At 38.3% G+C, this 21,839-nt stretch overlaps 3 protein-coding genes across 4 annotated transcripts; 1 reads left to right on the top strand and 2 right to left on the bottom strand.

The window, feature by feature from the left end:
• Positions 1 to 5,166: 5,166 nt before the first annotated feature.
• Positions 5,167 to 6,648, bottom strand: LOC117780766 (kinetochore and Eb1-associated basic protein). The gene is made up of 2 exons (XM_034617412.1): positions 6,517 to 6,648; positions 5,167 to 6,461 (listed from the first exon to the last, which is right to left on the bottom strand). The coding sequence occupies exons 1-2, from the start codon at positions 6,549 to 6,551 to the stop codon at positions 5,168 to 5,170; spliced, it is 1,329 nt and encodes a 442-aa protein (XP_034473303.1). The 5' UTR covers positions 6,552 to 6,648; the 3' UTR covers position 5,167.
• A 1,091-nt stretch (positions 6,649 to 7,739) lies between these two features.
• LOC117779851 (E3 ubiquitin-protein ligase Su(dx)) lies at positions 7,740 to 14,916 on the bottom strand. Of its 2 annotated transcripts, none has more exons than XM_034616172.1 (6): positions 14,623 to 14,916; positions 11,734 to 12,055; positions 11,523 to 11,665; positions 9,432 to 11,461; positions 9,170 to 9,368; positions 7,740 to 9,114 (listed from the first exon to the last, which is right to left on the bottom strand). In XM_034616172.1, the coding sequence occupies exons 2-6, from the start codon at positions 11,987 to 11,989 to the stop codon at positions 8,845 to 8,847; spliced, it is 2,898 nt and encodes a 965-aa protein (XP_034472063.1). In that variant the 5' UTR covers positions 11,990 to 12,055; positions 14,623 to 14,916; the 3' UTR covers positions 7,740 to 8,844. The 2 variants fall into 2 exon arrangements, with proteins under 2 accessions (XP_034472063.1, XP_034472062.1); XM_034616171.1 differs by having other exon boundaries at positions 14,675 to 14,916.
• A 1,180-nt stretch (positions 14,917 to 16,096) lies between these two features.
• LOC117781320 lies at positions 16,097 to 20,061 on the top strand. Its single transcript, XM_034618063.1, is given in 3 exon segments — positions 16,097 to 16,154; positions 16,922 to 18,552; positions 18,555 to 20,061. Coding segments are annotated over 3 exon segments (3,159 nt in total). The 3' UTR covers positions 20,025 to 20,061.
• The last annotated feature ends 1,778 nt before the right edge of the window (positions 20,062 to 21,839 follow it).

The following is a 21,839-nucleotide window of genomic DNA, read 5'->3' as shown; positions in this document are numbered from 1 at the left end:
AGTAGTGCATCTACCTAAGGAGACACATGTACATTGTACATGTGTGTGTGTGTGTGAATATGTGTGTACAACGGGGCGTATGCGCAACTTGTGCCTTTCAAGCGCACGTCAAGTGTTTGCTGGCATGTCGACCATATTTTTCCTCTCCCTCGCCCTTCTTCTCCCAGTCCCTCACCCTCTCTATCCCACTCTCACTCTCACTGCATTAATTTAATCCCACACACTGCAAATATAAAGTGACCATAAAGCATTGCCATGTGATGATCATGTGGCAGCCCTTAGAGTTGCCATCCTCTGCGTCATTCAGCTGGCCACTCAACCAATTATGTAATATGCAAATGCAGCAGAGCTTTAATCTAACTACAGTCTCTAGTAACAGACTAAAATCTCGCTACCCTTTCCACATATTAGCACTAACTAAATAAGGTTTTAGTGTTCTCTTTTTTTCTGCTTTTACTTCTTAATCTTTAAGCTTATTTTAATTTATTTATTTTTTGCTATTTACATTGGTATTTTTTCTGTTCTTACTTCTCCTCATTTTAATATTACTTTCATTTTTTTTCCTTAACTTTTAATTACTTCTAAGCTTGTTGTTATACATTTCTTGTTGCTGCTTCCATTTTTCTCCTAATTCATATAACTTTCTTTTGTTTGTTAGGCTTTAATTTCTTCTTAGCCTTTATATCTGGGTTCGGACGGAATAAGTTTTTAAATACATTTAAGTAAATCATTTATATATATATATTATATAACTGAAAAATAAAATTTCTGAAATTGAGGTATTAGAATTTAACAATGGAAGGAAATTTGGAGAAAATAGGATGATAAGATATCGTTCAGTTAATTTTACAGATTTGTTGAAAAGATATAAAAATATTTGCCAATCAATTTCATACAATAGAATATATTGAAAATAAAAATATTTTAGTCAAAAAATTTTATAGAATACTACAATTTAGTCAATGTCTTTAATTTGATAACCTTTAATAAGTAAAAACTTTCTTGACAATAATCGTATTTTCTTTCTCCACGAAAAATATAATATTTATTTAGATTTTCTAGCTATAGGGGAAGGTGTTCAAAAAGCAGATATACCTATTGACCTCATTAAGAGTCCTCACTTTATTTTGAAATTGATCAAATTGTCTGAATTTAGAAATTCAAATGGGTTTTAATATATTAAAGTAAAATAATCTTAGCTTTTCTCTCTACATATATATTAGTAAATCAGCTTTATATTTGGGTTTACTAGATTTAGAACTGTGTTCAAAGGAGACTGAATATTTATTGACCATATTAAGATATGGCAAGTGACTGGATTTTGCTACCTTGAGCCTTGAGAATGGGGCAATGGGTCCCTGCGCTTGTCAGTTGGCTGACGTCAAGAGTGGAGGATGCCACTCAAACCCACTGTATGACCGGCCTATTCAGTGTTGCTTCCTTGTCCCTCTTCCCGCCTGGTCACCCTGTGACCCCTTTCGAGGCTACCCCTTTATTAGCTAGGCTCATAGGCTGAAAATGTTACTGTAACTGAAACTGTAACTGTATCTGTGTGCGTGACAATTGCATTTGGGTATTTCCGCTTCCGTTTTATGTTAACGTTGTCGTTGTCCTTATTTCTTTTGGGCTGCTTTTGGCAGTGAGAAGGCCTTGAACCTCCCCCACTCTCCCCGCGGGTCTGTTGCAGTCCTCAGGCTTGCCATAAATTGCAACTTGCATCCATTCATATCTTCGTATTTTCGGTTCAGGGCCGTGGCGCCTCCCATGCATCATCGTCAGCGCCAACATCCCATTGAGTTATGCGCCAATAAATTTGTTGTTTTCACTTGCATTAACATCAATTCTCGTCATGCTCTCGCTCCAAAGATCTAATTTATTTAACTGTTTAACAAAATGTTAGATAACTCAGCGATAACGATAACTGCATCATTGCATTATGCATTGTGTTGGACCATTTAAAACATGGCCAACACTAGTGTATGCAATAGGATACAAGTTTATGCAACAGTGCGTATAATTAACAACAAATGCGTTGGCTGTCTAGAGTCATCATTATAACAACTTGGCCATTTGGGGCTCATTTAGTTTATGGCCCAAATGGCACTCGCTGTATTTATGCACATTTTCGAAATTAGCTGGAAAATTAATGCAACACATGGCAGATCGCTGATCACAGCGTTACCGAGAGGAAATCGACAACTTTTCAACTATGTGTTCCAGATATTATTGACTTATAGGTTTAAGAAGTAATAATTTAAATAAAAATATGCATCTCCAATTCATCACTGTGTGAAAAATAGGCAGTAGCTGAGAAAAGCAAGCAGAAAATATATGAAAATATATTTTTGAAAAGTTCATTACTATGATTTATTAATATTTTTTATTAATCAAAGTTAACTATACTCTTATATGGTAAAAATAATATATGTTTCTTGAGTCGTAATGCCAGCACATCATAACTGAGATAAAAAAGCGTTTATTTAATGTTGACCCCTTTTACCCTTTTTTGACACTTATTGCATATATTATAGGCAAGGATGCTTTGTGCATTTGTTTTTATGGCTCGTGTGATTCAAATGCTGAGCTGAGATGAGCTGAACTGAACTGAGCGTTGGGGCAAGTAAAGCTAGTGGAACTAGTAAAGCAACCCACGCGAAAGTTATCACTTGACAGTAAATGCGTAAAACCAAGCGTGGATCCATGAATCCGCACAGGAACACGCCCACATTTACACATGCACGCACACAGCAACACATCAGTGCGGCCAGAATTTTATGGAATAATGACAAAATACCTTTTTAAATCCAAAAAAAAAGAAGCTAGCATTAGCTCAAAATTATTAAAACTGCATAAGAAAATTATAATTGTTTAAAACAAATTTTGAAAAATTAGGATTATTAAACTTATTTTTCTAGCACTAGAATTCTAGAATTATGAAACTAAATTGTAATATTCTATGCAATTTTTTGACAACAATTTTTTTTTTTAATATTTCTTTTGTATGAAAGTGATAGGCAAAAAAATTTGTATATCTTTTAAAAATCTCTGTTAAATTAACTGTTCGATATTTTAGCATCTTACTTCCTCCAAATTCCCTTCCATTATTATATTCTTATACCTCATTTTCACGAATATTATTTTTCATTTGTATATATTTTTTTCGATATAGAATAAATGATTTGCTCAATTATATATAAAACATCTGGCAATGTAGTCAACATTTTTTTTTAAATTGTTAGATTTCTAGCTAAAAGATTTTCTTGTCGAGCATTTTCATGGCAACACTGACACTCGCACGTACAGCGATAATAAAATGCAGTTGGCAACTCGTGCGAAGAAGCTGCAGACAAATGTCCCGCATTCTGTCCACTGTCCCTCCTTGCCTATCAACCCACGGACAACAACGAAACAAACGCAGTCGCTGGGCATAAACTAACAACGCAAGAACACGAACAACAATAAGTGTGGCAATGTGTTGCACATTTGAAAGCAAAGTTGCGCAAATGTGTGAAAATTGTATGGAGCACATTTGCACAAACAAGGAGCGAAGTGAACGCGGTGAGAGCAGCGCCAATGTCGTCAGCTCCTGCCGAGCGAAGGAAAATGCAATTGAAAAATGCCACAGTTTTGCATAAATCAGCAGGAAAAGCGCCAAAAGTGGCGCACAAACAAAACCAACAAACATGTGAAGAGAAACAGCTGCAACAACAACAACAGAGGGAACAAGAACTGCGTGTCCGCACGGACAAACATGGCCACAAACGTGCCGTAAACATGGCCAACATACGCGGACTGTGTGGCAAACAGACGCGTTAACCTAAGATATAATTTACTGATAAGCCTTTGTTGTTGTTGTTGTTGTTCTTATTGCGGTTCAACAACTTGCTGGTTCACTAAATCTAACCAAATCCTAAAACGAACAAATTTTCAGTGGTAAAAATGCAAGCGGAAAAGATCACAACTATAAAAATACCCGTTACATACTTTTAGAAGCTTTTATTGCTTATAAAAATTAACAGTCATTACTGCCGTTCTATTTCTCCAATATTGTCGCAATTAGTAAAATGATAGACAATCTTAAAAATATATACTATATCTTCAAATAAGACCGGATAAAAAATAAACTTCATCTGCTCCACAGTCATTGAAGTTTATGTGCAAAATTGGGTTTCTCTAAATCTTGTAGTTTCCAGGGTTGCAGATGACCCCTTCTCCCTGTTACATACATTTCAACACTTACAATATACCCTGTTGTATACCCTGTAAAAAAAATTATTTACAATTCATGCACAGCATTAGATCTGAAATTCTGAGAACGACAGTTCCTTAATTAAGGCTATTCGTAGGTCTATTTTTAACATATTATTTAACTAGCTGAAAGATAGAAATTATAAGCAAAATTTAAGAGAACGGTTTTTATTTTACTGGACTATGAAACAAAGGGGCTGAATCTGAATTTCAATTCATAATCTTTTTTCTTCAAGCTGAGTTACTTGCCAGAATTAAATTGGTAAATGTTAGATTTGACTTTGAGCTTATTAGGTTGAATGCCAAGAGCTTTTTGCAGGATTTTGATGTTGATGTAGTTCATTAGCTTCACGAGCCCAAGAAACTTAATGATACTCGTATGCTTATTTCACTTGAGTGCCTTGGCAGAAGCATTGCGAAAGTACTACCTGGGTGACAGTTTGTTTTATGACTCGAAATAATTTACATACGCAGCTCTTGTTATGGCCATAGTTGTTGCCACCTTCCCTGCTGCCTTGATGCCTGCAACATGTGTTCTCCTGCCTTAAGCAAAATATCTTTCAGCCATGCTCAATTAGTTTGCTTAACTTTTGCACGGCACAAGTTCAAAACGTGAACTTGGCAGCTCTATTCGGATGTAAAAACCACACAATGGGAACGTGGAAAACAGACAGTGACTGCTATATGGCAGCTCAATAGAATAATCTTAATAGAATGGTCTTTCCAAATAGATTGAAGTTCCTCACGAAACATTTTCTAATTTAGCATTTCCATTGATTGAGTACGTTGCAAAGGTTTAATTTATTTATTTATTTATTTTCGGGCTATTTAAAATTAAAATAAAAATGATTTTTGGATTATCGCCGGCGAATGTTCCTCAAATTCAGTTAGCAGCTCCCTTAGTCTGTCTTCTTCCTCTCTATTCCATTGGCAGAAGATCTGTCAAAAAGTTGAGCATCTCCAGAACATGTTGCAAGGATGCACAGGGCATCAATAGCCATGATTTTCGTACTTTATGTGGATAATTAAGCTGCTCCATCGCATTAATCGTTTGCACTATATAATTGGATTTATCCAGCGGTTTCGAAAGAGTCCCGGTGTTGGCCAGTAGATGACCAATTATGTTTATAAAGTCTTGCACACCCATTTGCTGTATTTTTCGTTGTGAGATTTCTTGAAAGGCAGTTATTTGTTGGAAATAATTTGCAATGCGTTCCAAAACTGTATTCATAGATTGCTCCCTGAATTGCAGCTTGTGTCCTACTGGACGAACATCTTTATGGCATTTGGAATGCTGCAATTCTGACTTCGAGTTGACACACTGCGATGATTTTTTAAGCAGCCCATCTCTGGGCATTGGAGACAGTAGCAATTCTCTTATTCGTCGTGGCTGTGAATATGTGTTCTTCGATTCACCAGATGGTTTTGAAGAGTCTATGTGTATTAATGACTGCTGCAAATCTTTCTCATGATGTGACTTGGATTTCTCTTGAAGCATTATGGAAGTTGAGCTGCTGGCACTGTGCAAAGGCGACTTAAACAGCTTCTTAACGAGATGCGGCTTTGAGTGGCGATTTATGGATTCTTCTACGGGGTTGAGTCTGTGCAGTGGTGACTTCATCATTTCTTTAGTGCGACGCGGCTCCGAATATATATTGTTCGATACATTTTCGAGACTTATGAAAGATGATCGCATATCGCTATGCATTGGTGACTTTAGCAATTCCTTAATTCGCCGTGGCTCAGAGTAAATGTTCTTGGATTCTTCGAGCCGCATATAAGCTGATCGCATATCTCTATGCAATGGTGACTCTAACAATTCTATAATTCGCCGTGGCTTCGAATAGATGTTTTTGGGTTCTATTCTTTTGGGTAACAGTTCTCTATTCTCCGAATCTTCAGACGGCAAAGAAGGTGATTGCAGATCCCTATGCAATGGCGACTTTTGCAATTCCCTATTTCGACGCGGCTCCGAATAGATGTTCTTGGATTCTTTGAACCGCATAGGAGCTGATCGCATATTTCTGTGCAATGGCGACTGCAACATTTGTTCAGTCCGCCGCGGCATTGAATAGATATTGTTCGACATTGACTCTATTGAATCTTCACAAGTGCAAATCCTTATTTCCGGAACATGATTTGGAGTTCTTATATTTTGTTTTCCGTCTTCAGAAATCAACTGCAGTTCCTTAAGGTGCCGCTCAGGCTCACAGCTGTTGATATTTGCTTATAGATTAACCACAAATCCCAGTTGTAATTTATACATACCACAAACTGCTTGAATCTTTTTTCACCTTTATCATGTTGTTAGGCACTCTTATGTATTATCAATTAAGTCAGCAGATTTTAAATATTTGGTCTTTGATAATCCTTTAAAGATGTTGCCAGCTTGGCAGAAGCAATGCTAGCATTAATTTGAACGGTGGCAGCCTTAAAAAAGGATCTAGATCATTTTTCATTTTAGCCCCTTTTTCCAAAAAAGATCTTTTTTGATCTCATATAAAATTTTTTACAGAATTTTTGTTAGTTTTGTAGAATTTTGAATTTATTTTTAGAATTCAATTTGCCGATTCACCTTTATTTAATCTAATTTGGACTTTGAATGGTTTTGTCATAATTTATCTCATTGCTATTTTAAACAAATCTTTGTAGCTTAAATTTGTGAATTTAAGAGCGCGTGCTGTTCTAAAATGAATCTCAATCAACACAATCGATTTAAATTCGATAGATAGATTCTAAATGATATTGAAACATGTGACAGCCTTTTTTCCCGGAAAAGCTCCATTACCAATTTTAGATCACAGAGTGCATATCGATCGTTGCATCACGATGAATGTATTATCGAAACGTTAACTGCGATTAATTTAAGTCAATATTCATTTGGCATCAAATTAAGAAGCAGTATTATTATTTCTTGCAAAAAAATCAATACTTCCCTTAGTTTTAAATCATATATGAAAATAAAATAAAGCTTTAAACTATGTAAGCGCACGCAGTGATAGCCTCGCCCACTATAGCAAACATCGCACTTAATTGCAAAAAATGCACACGTCAAGCCTTTTCCCGGGAGCCCAGAAACATAAGTTGGGTGTTGGGCGCCCAGCGGTGACGACAGTGTAATGGTGTTAAATGGCTTGGTTTCCTTATTAATGTTGTTATTACCCTTTCTTTTTTGTTGTTTTATTTTTTTCAACTGCTGCGTTTTGTAATTTTGCGGCAATAAATAATAAAGCAGCTTGTTAAATTCGAGCAGCACCTGTAAAATAAAGGTGTATCAGCAATAAATGATTTTTTAACTTAACCACCGCTTTATTGCAAAATAAAATCACCTAGTTACAGTTTATGTTTTAATTGCCATAAATGAAATGTAGCATTGTTCTTCGTCGGCAAATGCTTAAAATGAGTAAATCATAAGCAAATATTTCAATAACTAATCCACATTAGATTAAGAGGGATCCCGATTGGTTTTAATAATATAGTTAGTTAGTTGGAAAATTGTGCGGTAGCCAATTTCGCATATCACTAAATAATTTTGCATTTATTTTATATAATACAGTACACGTTGCATTAAACTAATTAAATATTTATAATGTATATATGTATAATAATAGAATTTAGCAACTTTTGCGCCTTCTTTACACAACGTTCATACCTACATACTCGTATTAATGTACATTTCTATGTAGAACATGAAAATATACTTAGTTCTCAAATTGCCTTTACTCAAATTTACGACTCGTGTTTTTGCTCTACATTTTGTTAACAACAATTATTGCTATTTGATTTATATAGTTATTGTTTTAAGTGTGTTTTTGCAATTGTTTTTTTTTTATTTCCGTTTTTTTATAATATAGTTTTTTTACTTTTTTTTCGCGGTGTTTAAAGTTCTCATGTTATTTGTATATTTTATATATTTCGCTTTTTTGCATTTTGTGTATTGATATTTAAAATTTTTTGATGTGCTAAACAATTGTAAAACAGTTAAAAACTTGTTCCTATGTATCGCATTTAAAGTTGCACTTTACAATGATGGCCAAATAAATGATTATTTGATTGTTAACATAGCATTATGAATTATTTACAAACTACATATATAGTAGAACTCTATAAAGTGAACATAAAATTTGACATAATTTGTTTATTGCTCAGGTTGTTGCGTGTCTTACATGTCTATTATGCTTTTATTTTGTTTTGTATTGTTTGTGGACCGTTTGAGTGACGTAACAAGTTAACATTTTGATAGTTTAAAAACACAACACAAGCCATATAAATGTGGGAATTTCTATGTATTTAATGTATAGAGCATATGGCCGAAACTTAACTTAGAGTGCAAAGATTGAGCCAAAAGACGCCTAGAAATAAGAATAATCGTGTGTGTTTACAGAGCTAGGAGGTGTTAATGCGAACTTAGGAATTGGAATCCCATCGAGGGACACCACGATAAAAATGTACGTGTACATAATAGTGCTACATACGTGTATGTATGTACATAGAGGCATGTAATAATAACAGTAACTATCAACGTAACGGACGACAACGGGACGCTCAATTGGAATTAAACATTAATCAACAAACTGACCACAAATCGACTACCACTCATTCCTGGCAGAAGCCCTCAGTCTCCTCAATGGCAAAGGTCAATTTCTCCACCAGCTGATCGTAGCTCTTGTAAGGCGGCAAATCGAGCCGATTGAAACACGTATGGGATCTCGGCAGCCACGTTTCCTTGCCCACCTTTTCGATGCAGAAACGTTGCGGTCCATTGGAGCCCATTAGCTCGGCAAATCCGCCGACGGGAACACGACATGTGCCAGTCACAAACTGCAGCAGACGCGCACGCTTCTCATTGTCCGTTTCCCGCACAAACTGGAAATGAATTCGGTTAGAGGGATGTTAAAGAAATGATTTAGCTTGAGCTCACCTGCCAGAACCAGACGACTTGCTTGGAATTGCGATTGTAGTGCCTGTAGATGGTGTTTCTTTGCCAATCTTCGACATCCACGTCCTGCATGCCACACAGTATCAGCTCCAGTTCGCGTTCATCAAAGTATTTCAGCCATTCCAAAGGCACAACTTCGTTGAATCCCTCTAGGAACGTCTTGGTCTGCTGCTCAATGCCGCTGAAATAAAAAAAAAAACCTGTTAAAGATGCCCTTCAGCACAAGATTAAGTCAAGTAATTACCGAGTCATGCGCCACTCGGTCATGAGTGTGATATACTCCTCCTTATTCTCCTCGGTAACGCGCTCCTTTTCACCATTCTCTTTCAGCTCGTGATGAATGATCTGTCCAAGGACTTCAAAGTCCACGCTGAACCAGAGTTCGAGCCCACACTCGTCAATGTTATTGTCCTTTACCCAGATGAGGGAATTGTAGAACTCGGGATCAATCGTCTCAATGTCCTTGATGGTCAGCTTCTTGTTCAGCATGCGCTTGTAGAAGGGCATGGTGAAGCCACTGTAGATGAACCTACCATGATACAGGGCCATGGCAATGAATCGTCCAATGAACTTGAAATACTGCAAATGATCCGGATTGACATAGGAAGCGGGATTGATTTGCAGGCTGTAGTTGTTCTTGTTCGCGTACTCGAACAGACAGTACATGGGATTAAGCACCTCGTGCGACAGCAGGAAGAACCACTCCCGCGACACGCCGCCGTAATCGAGACCTTCCTCGCCACGGAAGATGATGTACAGGCGACGGCGTAGCTCGTAGGCGGGCAATCGCATGATTTGATGATACGAGTCCTCGAAGAGCGTCTGCCGGGTGACGGTGATCTTGATATGCGAGGGCAGCGCATTGCTCTGGCACAGGTAACGGAACTGGGACAACTTCCAACGGAAGCTGCGCTCGTAGGCGCGTGGCACACCATAAACTCCCTTGGCGCCCTTTGGCGCGCCCGGACGTGGATCCTCAAAGGTGGTACGTCGCGTATTGTGATCCACAAAGAATCGCTCGCCGGCCGCCGTGTAGCGTATCTCCCAGCCAGGTGGAAGTGGTCCCTCATTAATGAGGCTCACCTCCTGGCCCTGCGTACGTGGATCCTCCCATTGCGTGGTGCGATTCTTGTGATTCACAAAGTACACACGATTGTCGGATTGCACTTTCTTCTCCCAGCCATCGGGCAGCGGGCCAAGCGCATCCTCATCATCCTGTGTCACCGGCGCTGTGACAGCCGTTGGCTGTTGTTGCTGCTGCGAGTAAAGGAACCGTTGATTACCCTGTGCCACCACATGGGCACGTTGGCCCTGCCAGTGCTGGAAGTGCATCAGGCGTTCGCTGTTGGGTCGCTGCCAGGTTGTCTTCCTTGTGTTGTGATCCACGTAGTAAACACGACCTCGGACATCCTTGCGTATCTCCCAGCCCGGTGGCAACGGCGTTGGCTTCTCCCAGTATGTGGAGCGTGTATTGTGATCCACGTAGTACCTTCGCCCATACTGATCCAGCCGTATCTCCCAGCCAGCTGGCAACAGCTCATCCTCTGCCGGCTGCGTTGGCAGCTGGGTATCGGTGCCGTTGCTCACAGGCAGCACATTGGTACAGGAGGCCGGATGCACCAGACCATTGGACATGTACAGTCCATTTACCACGGTGCCATTGCCGAACACCTCTGGACTCTGTTGTTGCACCTGTGCAGGGGCCGGCGGTTGCTGTGGATATGGAGCTGTCTGCGGCACAGCCGCAGCGCTGCCATTTACTAAGCGTGTTGGTGGTGGTGGCTGTGATGCCAACTGCTGCTGTTGTTGTTGTTCCCACACTGGCGGCGCCGTTGAGCGCCTTTGTTCCGCTGGTGGTGCTCCATTGGGCAGCGGGGAACGGGTTGCCGCCTGTGGCTCGGCATTGCTGGAGCGCAAACGCATCCTCGCCCGAACTCCGCCATAGATCATACAACTGCGTCCGGCGGTGGCAGCATCAGTGACCACGGGATTCACCACAGGCTGGACGGCAGCTCCATTCTGTGGCAACTGAATCACTTTGCTCATGTCCAGCTTGAGACCATTGAGAATAGCCACCAATTCGCCGCTCTTCGTCTGTCGATTGTCCGACTTGGAGGTGACAAACAGATCGATGGTCAGTTCAAGGAACTCGCAGCGTCCATTATAATGCTGCAGTATGTGGGCCAGATGAATGACACGCTCTCCAAGCATGGCATCCTTGCGAAAACTCGAATGGTCCAACACTTTGAAGTGCAGCGTCGAATTGGGTGTGATCTATGGATAAATAGACTATCTTTAGTTGGTAATTCTACATATTATTAAGAAATTCACTTGCCAGCACTGTAAACTCCTCGTTCCATTTGGGCAGATAGCTGTTTTTCACCAGATCCGTCTTGCGTTTGCTCTTGCTGTCTATCAGCAGTTCCACGTAGGGATTCGGCTTGAGGAATCCATTGTTTCGCAACGATGCCTCCTCAACTGTGAGTTACAAATTCCAAAATTCCAATCAATTTCAAGTGACAAATAACAGTTCTATCGATACTCACTTGTCACACTTAATTGATAATACCCTTGATTGCCACTTCCACTTCCACTTGCATTCCCATTTCCACTCCCACTCCCGCTTCTACTTACACCACTTGCTCCTTCACTGGCACCGCCCACTTGGGTGGCAGTACTAGATGTTCCCGGTTGATTCGTTATCCCAGCGCCGGTGTTTACTGTCTGCATTGAGGCATCTTGGACACCGTTGTTGGCAGCACGGGAAGCTCCAGCTGCTGCCTGGCCATTACCATCAGCCATTTAATCGCTGCTTCTAACTGCTAGTTTATCTTCACGCCTAGAGTTCCTGCTCAGCTCCTGAGAGAGCTACAAGCAGTAAAAGAGAGAAGCAGCCAAAATAGATTGTTGATTATTTGTTGCCAAATTGAAATCTGATTCAGGTTATCAACACTTAGACTGTGACTACAACTTTGATAAGATTGCCGGCTATGTGTAGAGGAAGTTAATGCATATGACGAAAATCAAGAGTCAGAAGCAAGTTCACAACAACAGCTGTCTCTCTCGGAGAGTCTCCAGAGAAAGGATAAGTCAGACAACAATGTCCCATAACATTTTTTACTCAATTACATATTTTATTTTGTAAAAATTTCTGATTTTTGTTCTCAATTTAATAAGTGAAATATTAAATGTTAAATTTTATAGAAATAAAAAGTTATTAAAGTATGCCATGTAAATAATTTCAAAAGAAAATAATTGCCGATACATTTGGGGAAAAAAATTATTAGTTCCACTATGATACAGTGTCTTATATAATAAAACACATATAATTGGTAATGCGATGTTTTCAATAAATTTTATTTTATATATAGTATTAAATGTATAACGTTTCCTATAGAATGGTTGTCAATATTTTATTTTTAAGTTTTTATAAAGAGCGTTAAGATATTGCGAAAACAAGAACATAATTTTTTTTTTTTAAATAAAATAGGTGAATTGTTTTCTATGTTAAAACCATTACTTGACATAGTGTGTTCAAATTATTTAGTTCCTTAAATAATTACTGGGCATACTTTGTTTATCAAAAGCTATTAGAAATAAAGTGCAAAATACAAAACTGATAAAAGTGAAATCTTAGAATTTAAAAATAAACTGGGGACCAATAACAATTCCCAAAAGTCACATAAATACAAAAGAAAATTAAAAAATCTTAAGCATTTGTTTGCAATAAATTGCGATTGAAGTAAGATAAAAAAAGTACAGTTAGTCAAGTAATTGTTTTGACTAAGTAAAATATTTATAAGTACAACAAACCACATGGACCTACTTTTTTTAAACTTGTTCTAGGAACTACATTTTAAATTTTGTTTTTATCAAATTCAAAAGTGTGAATTTTTAATTTTATCAAAACAATTACTGTACTAACTGTACATGTATAATGTGAGTTATTGTGTATTTCCCAACAATCCCTAAGTACACACACATATCCCACATGTATGCGTGTATTGTTAACTGTAATTTTGATATCACGCACACACACAATAAATTGTATAATCACCAGAATGAGTCACTATCAACAAAAAATACACGTTCAAATACAATTTCTATACAATTTCCATATGCACATACATTTTCACTTGTCTTGAAATTAAAGCTGCACTTTGCCTGCAATTTTAATTGTTTATCTTCAATCGTTTGTTGATTTTGCATATATTTTAATTCATTGTCAAAGTCGCTTGCAAATTATATTTACTTAGATATTTGTTAGTACATTGGCAGGTCCTGCTATTTATATTTGATTAGAATCTTGTGAGAATTTAAACCAAATTATTTGTTGAATTTGGAATGTGAGTAATGACTTAATTAGCTGGCAGGTGTAAGAGATTTCACTTTTACTTGAATTTCGTAAGTAAACGCACTTGCGAATTGCCTGCAAATATTAATAATCGAAGGTGTTGAATGAGAAAATACCCTGTGAATAGCTAAAGCAAAATACAGGGGAATGCCTACTTTATTATCCGTTTTGGTCAACGGATAAACTGGATAAGCTCAGCTGTTGATCAAGCTGCTTCTTCTTCTTCTGTTATTAGCAATTAATGCAGAAACTTTACGCAACATTTCATGACGTACAGGGTATGACAACAACAACAATCGAAGATTTATTAATACTCGGTAAACAAAGAGCGGATGACGAGACTGGAGCAAAATGTTGCTGCTGTTATCATGTACATACAAATGTATATATATACACACACACACACATGCTTACATATCTACATATATAAGTATATATATATGCATGAATGAAGAGGGCAAGCTACGATTATAGGCAAAAGGAAACTAAAATATGTGTGTATGTGTGTATATAATCAGCGAAGCGAGACAACAGCTGCGGCATTACATGCATGTAAGCAAGTATATATGTATGTATGTATGTTTTTGTGTTTTTCTTGATGTCAATAACTGAAGCGAAATAAATGCTTAAGAATACATTGATACACCAATACAGAAACACACGCACATACATTTACCAATGCAGTTGTGGGGTGGGGATCGATTGGGGGCGCGGACATTGGAACACCTGAAGAGTAGAAGAAACAAACATATGTGTATATGTCATTCTGGCTGTCTGTCTGACCGTCTTACTATGTCTGTCTATATATTTAACACCCGCACGCAACACAACACATAAAGTCAGTTAAATTCATAGTCATGTAACGCACACCACCGCTATGCAAAGTGTATATGTGTGTACATATGTACATTTGTAAGTATGTATGTATGTCACTTGCGTTTGTTTGTAATTGAGGCAAAGGTCGCGGCAACGCTGACACAGCCTTCTTGTCACTTGGTAAACTAACAAAAAACTGCGACGCACATTCCAATGCACAAAGGCGTTTTTTTCTTTTTCATTTTTTCGTATGGGAGTTATCTACCTTCTTTACCTGTGTGCTCTGGTAGGTTCTGCTTACCGAGCGATTTGCTTACCTTCTGCACTTGCTACCCTACAATTAGTATACAGTTCACTATGTGTGTGTGTGTGTGTGTCTGTAAGTTAACGAAAAAACAGTAATCACGTTGCTTGTTAATTGGTTTGTGTATTACGCGCACGATGCACTTGACAGTTATTGCTTTGCATTTTGTATTTTAGTTGGCATTGTTTTAATAGGCACAATCAATGCATTGGCAAAAAATAGCAGCTATTGTTCCCTCTAAAAACTTGACAGCACTGGTGTGGGCACACTGATTTGGTTGCCACCCTGCAAATATTTCCGATCTGGCAACATGTATCATTTTAATTAAATTCCAAAAACAGTTGCAACTTACAAAATTTAACGCTTTTTTTTTTAAGTTTTTCTTTATATTAAAGGTAGAATCGTTTCAACATTTTTTTTAGAATTTGGTCGATTATTTAATATTTTTTTTAGAATTATAGTTAATACTGATTTAGTATTTATTAATTACCAGATGTTCTGGTATATTTTAGGTATAAGATTGTACGTTACTCCTCATAAGCAATTTTCTCCTTACCTACACGCGCGCAGCTTAAATATTTTATTCTTTTAGAAATATTTTTGTCGAGAGGCCGGTGATAAGCTGCCCAGCACTTAAACTACTTTGCTTTGCAATTTTTGATATTTTTCACATGCAGCCAGCTATTTATTCCTTTAGTGCAATGTATTGAATTTAATCAAATTTTTTAATTTAGTTAAACAACTTAAAAACTCCAATATGGTTAATCTAACTCCAAATTAAGTAATTATTAAATTGATAATTTTTACTGCAAATTACTGCTTAGAAACTAAAAAATAAATACCAAAAAGTATGCACGATAGTACGATAGTATATCGCTTAGATTATTTTGTATCGATATATTGTTCTGCTCACGATTCATTCGATCACTGAAGAGAATAAATCGTTATGTTTGAATAAATAATAATTTTTATAAAAAGAAAATATATATATTCTTTAATATATATGAAATAAAAATAAAAAGTATATGTAAATTACTGTTAATGTCCATATAAAAGTGAAATTGCTTCTGCTTCTATTCGCGTCGTATGCGAAACAAGTGGTTATTTGTCTAAACAATTAATACCTTTCCTTCCGTCTGTTGAGCGTATGAGAGTAAGTTGAGAGTCCAGTATATTTCACACTTTGCTCGATATTCGAGCGCTGCTTGTTGGCCATGTTTACATTTCTCCGAGCCGCGTTTTTTTTTATACCGAGAACGAACGTGACGCAAAGAGAAAATTATTAAAATTTAATGTTGGTCAAACCTCGGATGTGCATTCATTCGTAACGCGCGCTTTGTCCAGAGCGGAAGTTAAAACTTAGAGTCGGATATTTTGCCAAATTAGTGTAAGAGCGAAAAGGATATATAAATAAAACTCGACATATATTAACGAAATGCGTGGTCTTGTCATATATGCGTGTCTTTTAACGGGACTCTTTTACTTTTCGGAAGGTAAAAACAAATGTGATTGCTGTGAATAAAAAAAAAAATTAAGAAATTGTAATATATATAAATGTGTACATGAATTGTTATTGTGAAAAATTAAATGAATAAATAACTAAAACGAAACTTTCATATTAAAAAAGCAAAAAATATAGAAAATCTAAACCAATGTTTTTATAACTTTCAAGGCACATCAGGATTTTGTCATTTGTCATGTATCCTAAAGATCATTGCTTACAAATTACTTTTATAACTCGGATATTCAGAAACCTACATACATACCCAGCGATATTTTATTTTTATTTTTTCTTTTTGAGAAAAATATTAATTTGAAGACCTTACGCCAAAAAAGAGAAAACATAGTGATCGTACAGTTGTATTCCTTGAGTTTATTTGTTCTCGATTTTAGAAATGTGTTTTTATTTTATCAGTGTAATCTCTAATATCTACGTGTTCAAGAACAAACCTACAAAAGACAAAAACTTTTAGTTAAAAAAAAAAAGTATTTGCTTAAAGACCTTTTGTCAAATAAGAGAAAACATGGTACAATTGTATTTGAGATTTCTTCTTAAAGTTATCTTGTTAAAAAATGATAACAATAGTTTTGGTTTTCGAAAAGGATTATTTTATCAGTGTTATATATTAGATTAGAAATATTAATATCTTACAAATACAGGTTCTTAATAACTGAAATAATAACAAAAAATTAAATCTACAAATCAGTCTTCTTCTCTTTCTTTCTACCTCTTCTTCATGTATGAACTGTGCATGCCCAGGTAAACCATGCCCTGAAAAGTCACGCCCCCATAAGACGCGCTGTGACGCTTACTACAAGTGTCGAGAGCTGCCCTCCAAATCTCATGTCTGGTTGCCCATCAAGTGCAAGGAAGGACTCGTCTATGAGCATAATGTGGGCAGCTGTGTGTTGCCAGGCGAGGATTGGGAGTGCATCACGCCGAGTGAACTGTCGAGCACATCCACAACATCCCCAAATCAAGCGGATATATTGATTGTGAACAACAAGAAGGAGGCACAACTTCTGTTCAGGGATAATGACAACGACAACGATGACAATGTGCAGATCGTGCTGGACGCCACGTTGAGCAGCGAGGAGCAGGAGGAACAGGAGGATGGGGAAACGAACTCTTCTTTAGCTGCACCCGATCTCAGCGAGGATGAAAACTCATCCGTCAGTCAATTCGATTCCAGCGGCGATGGTGAATTGGTCGATCTGGATGGTCAAGTGCCGCTCGAGAATCGTGAAGGTGTCAACAATCTGGGCACAAAATCCACAGCCATCTCGGTGGCGAGTTCCACGTTGCACAGTGTGGAGCAACATGCTGCTGGGAGTTCCCCCATTGATCCTAATCTGACGGCGCATCTACAGCGTCTCTCGCAGCTCATCGATGGATTGCAGCAGACTTATCAGAAGACGGATAAGCCACAGCTGGAGATGCGTCCGGATCAGCTGAATGCGTTCCTCGCTCACTTTGATCTAAAGAATCGCTATGACATGTTGAATCCCTCGGGGAATGACAGGGATTCAACAAGCACAGAGGTGCCTTCAACCACAACAACTCAGGCTATTAGTTCCTCCACGGACTCACCTAATCCCTTGCCGGAACCTTCTCCGAATAAGACGCGTCTGCAGGAGCATCTGACCAGGCAGCGTCTGCAGCCGGAGACCAAGTTGATGCTATCGAATACTCAACCCTTCTCCTCCTATGGACCTGGCTATGCCAACTCACAAATTGTGGTGAATCGTCCCGAGGGTTCCGTAATGTTTACGTTACCCCAATATGGATTAAGCTCGGAGCAGCAGCAACAACAGAGTCCCAGTCCGATTTCGAGTTCTATTCCGAGTCAGAGTCATGAGTATAGCGAGCATGAGCCCAAGATATCGGAGGAGACCTTGAAGACGGTGCTAGAGCTATCGAAGCAAATGATTGCGGCACAGAATCTGCCCAAGGTGTTGCCCAATCCGGCCTACAATAGCGCCTATTATGCACCTCCGATACTGCAACCTGTCATACTCTCCCCGCACAACAATCCCTTCCAGCAATCCTACTATCCCATGCAGAGCTACGACGCCCCATCGCCTCCAAGGAGCACACACTATGTGCATCACAAGAACAAGAAGCAGCAGCAACCGACGACGACAATAATCCACAACAATGTCATTCCCGTGCATTTGTCGAGCACCAGTTCCGGGGAGAAGGAAGTGCTCGACACCTACGGCAACAGCTTAGGACTTTATCCTCAATTGGACAGGAATCACAGGAATCCTAACAAGAATCACAACAATGATAATAATGATAATAATAATAATGATGGCAATAATTATTATAATAAATTTATAGCCACCATGACGACTGCGAGACCGAGTCCCAGCATCTCAGTGACCAAATGAGCAATCAATATACGGGACAATATGCAGCTCCATATGCCAATGAGTTTGTCCAGACAACGCCGAGTCCCTTTGCCGTGCATCCCTCGCCGGCAACAGTTGCCACCTATTATACGCCCAGTCCGCATCTCAATGAGAACAATGTAAACAGCATTTTCCAGGCGGAGAGTTATCCCATTAATAGACTGGGCATGTTTCCAACACAACTTGAGCCAGGTCAGGTGAAAATACGACCCAATTCACAGAAAATCGAAAGCATGGAAGTGGAAGCTGATGCTGAAGCCGAAGCTAATGAATCAATTAACGCCGGGAATCGTCTCGCTCCACAACATGTACTGACCTACAGCAGCGGAGGTTCCATGAGCCATCAATTAGCACCTGGCTCGTATGTAGAGCAGACCTACACCATGTCCCAGAATGCGGCTAACGAGCAACACTCTCAACACTCTCAACAGTCTCAACACTCTCAGCAATCTCCACAATCCCAACACTCTTATCATCAGTTTAAGTCTCCCTATTTGCCTAGTCCCACTCCGAGCATGAGCAGCAGCATTTATAGCGATACGGCGGGTAATGTGGGACTGAGCATGTTCAGCACGGGATTGGGTATGGGCATGGGCATGGGCACAGCACCTGGTAATAGCCTACAAGTGATGCCCGCCAAGACAAAGTATCCATCTACAGTGGGACAACTGGTCAACTTTAATGGCAACTTCATCAGTTTGGATGTCTTCCAAAAGTCCATACTCCCCTTGATGACCCAATCGCCTGGTGCCATGTCGGAGCTGGGCAATGTGGAGGTCATCACCTGCCAGGCGGGAGTGCGCCAGCCCAATCAGACGGACTGCACCCGCTATTTCGTGTGCAGCAAAAAGGATGGCAAAGTCCTCTCCTATTCCTGTCCCCCCTACACGGGTTTCAACAAACAGACGCGGATTTGTGATGCTCAAACATATGCACAGTGTGGAAATATGCCGCAATTCAATGGTTACTCCATCGAGGAGAATAGGCGACAGCAGATGGAGACACTCAAGATGCTGGCGGATGCGAAGCGACGTCAGGAGGCGGCATTGAAGGCTCAGAGCATTGCCAATCTTCTACAGCAATATGGAAGCGCCCAAGAATCGGCTGCATCCGGACCATCTTCCAGCATTGAGCAGAACTTGTTGGATTCCTATATGGTGAGTTATTCCGAGACCAGCACCACGCCACGCCCCTTGCCTCCCGCCCCCACCATGGCGCCCATCATCAGTAACAACAACAACAACAACATCAGTGGGTCGGTGAAGAAGCGCAAATATTACTGCAAGGAGGGAGATAAGATACCAGATCAGACCTCCATTAGCAGCTACTTTGTGTGCTACAAGAATGCCCAAGGTCAGATGAGAGGTCACAAAATGACCTGCTCCAAGACGCTCGTCTTCTGCCCCAGAACTCTCATGTGCACCTTGGCCAGCAAGTGCACGGGTTAAACTCTTTGCCGATTACTATCGGATATATATATGCGATTAGTGTGCTAAGCTATTTATTCTAATTTTAGGTAACGAATTAAATGAAATTTAATTAAATTGAATTGAATAATTACAATATTTGTATTTTTATTTCATCTGTTATGGATTACTTTCATTCAAGTGTGGAAAAGTCATTGAGAAAGTTGTGCTGAATTCTACATGTCTAGAAAAAGTTAAATTATAATAAATAAAATTAAATGAAGTAATGAAATTAAATTAAATAATGACAATATTTGTATTCTTATTTCATTTTTTAATACTTTCCAGTTTATATTTTTATGTGTGGTAAAGTCATCGAGAAAGTTGTGCTGTATTCTACCTGATCGAAGTGTGCTAAACATCTAATATTTATTCGAATTAAAGTGTGACGAAGATTAATTAAAATAAACTAAATATAGACAATATTTATATTTTTATTCAACTGTAATTACTTCCCAGTTAGATTCTTTTTATTCAAGTGTGAAAAGGTCACCGAGAAAGTTGTGCTGCGTTCTACCTGCGTGGAGTATGTTTAAGACCTTGTGCCGCAGTTTCTCTGTCTTAATTACCAGCTCTAAACTGGCGCGAGCAACCTTTAAAGCCTGTTACAGATACATATAGTCGACAAGTACATACCTACATAAATATGTTATTATTATTTAAATGTATGCCAGGGCAGTCCATAAAGAACACAGCACACTCCAGGTACCTGCTATGGCCATAGAGAGTTTCACTTTTTTAATAAGCTCATAAGCTTTTCCATGCTGGTTTTTGTAGGTTGTTTTTACAAACATGTGTATTATTAATTTATGACTGAATTCAAGCAGATTTCCTTTGAAATAGAGCAAATGTACGCGAAAGTGTTATAAGGGAAAACAACGCTTTGAATTTATTTTTATTTAACTTAATAAAAAAATCATACACTTTATATGGCAATATGAGATATGTACCTTCTCTTGGTTCTATTTTTAATTTATTACTTTATTATTTTTATTTTTTACTTATTTTTTACAAAAATTAATAAGAAGATAATATAAGATTAACTAATTTAAACATATATGTGAACATATCATTTTGTCACAGCAATTACTTGACTTATTGTATTTATGTTTATTGCAGTCTAACTTTTAGCAGTCTAACTTATAGCAAACCAAAACACTTTTACTCGTTTTATATAATGTGGTTTTTCTTGCACCAGCCAAAATCCACTTTCTCCTTTAAATTGAACATGGCAATATAATAAGAAGCGGCTTCTTTCGCATTTTTTTGAATTTTTTCATGATTCCCTTACTCTAATTAATAACTAATAATTGTTTAAATTAATATACCACAAAATGTTGGCACACGTATCGTCGACACATCGTCACCTAACATTTTTTATTGACATTTGGATTTGTATTTGTGGACACCGTTAAATGTCTACTATCTAATATGCCACTCACGAATCTGCAAGAGAAATGGAAATACTGTAGATTTACTTTTGACAGTGTCTGAAATGGATGACATTTGATATATATACTTAGTTAAGTATCTACTTAGCCAGTTACCTTTATGTAAGCCAATAAGAAACTGCTTTTCACACACGACCTTTCGCAATAAAGTGCAGTAGCTTAAAAAGGTATTTTTTTATAGTCAACACGTTACCCTATAGCATGACCGAAGAAAGTTGTTTGACACTTATTGCACGGGTTTCGGATGCGTTAATTGTGGGCCGTAAGTTTTAATTTAAGAGTCTGCAACCGGTTACGGTCCCATGCCGGCTTTTAACTTAATTTATGATAGAAAATTTAAAAATGA

Source organism: Drosophila innubila (genome assembly GCF_004354385.1).
Source record: "Drosophila innubila isolate TH190305 chromosome 2L unlocalized genomic scaffold, UK_Dinn_1.0 4_B_2L, whole genome shotgun sequence".
Lineage (NCBI taxonomy): Eukaryota > Metazoa > Arthropoda > Insecta > Diptera > Drosophilidae > Drosophila > Drosophila innubila.
Note: the sequence above shows the minus strand (reverse complement) of the source record. Positions and strands in the feature narration are given on the sequence as shown.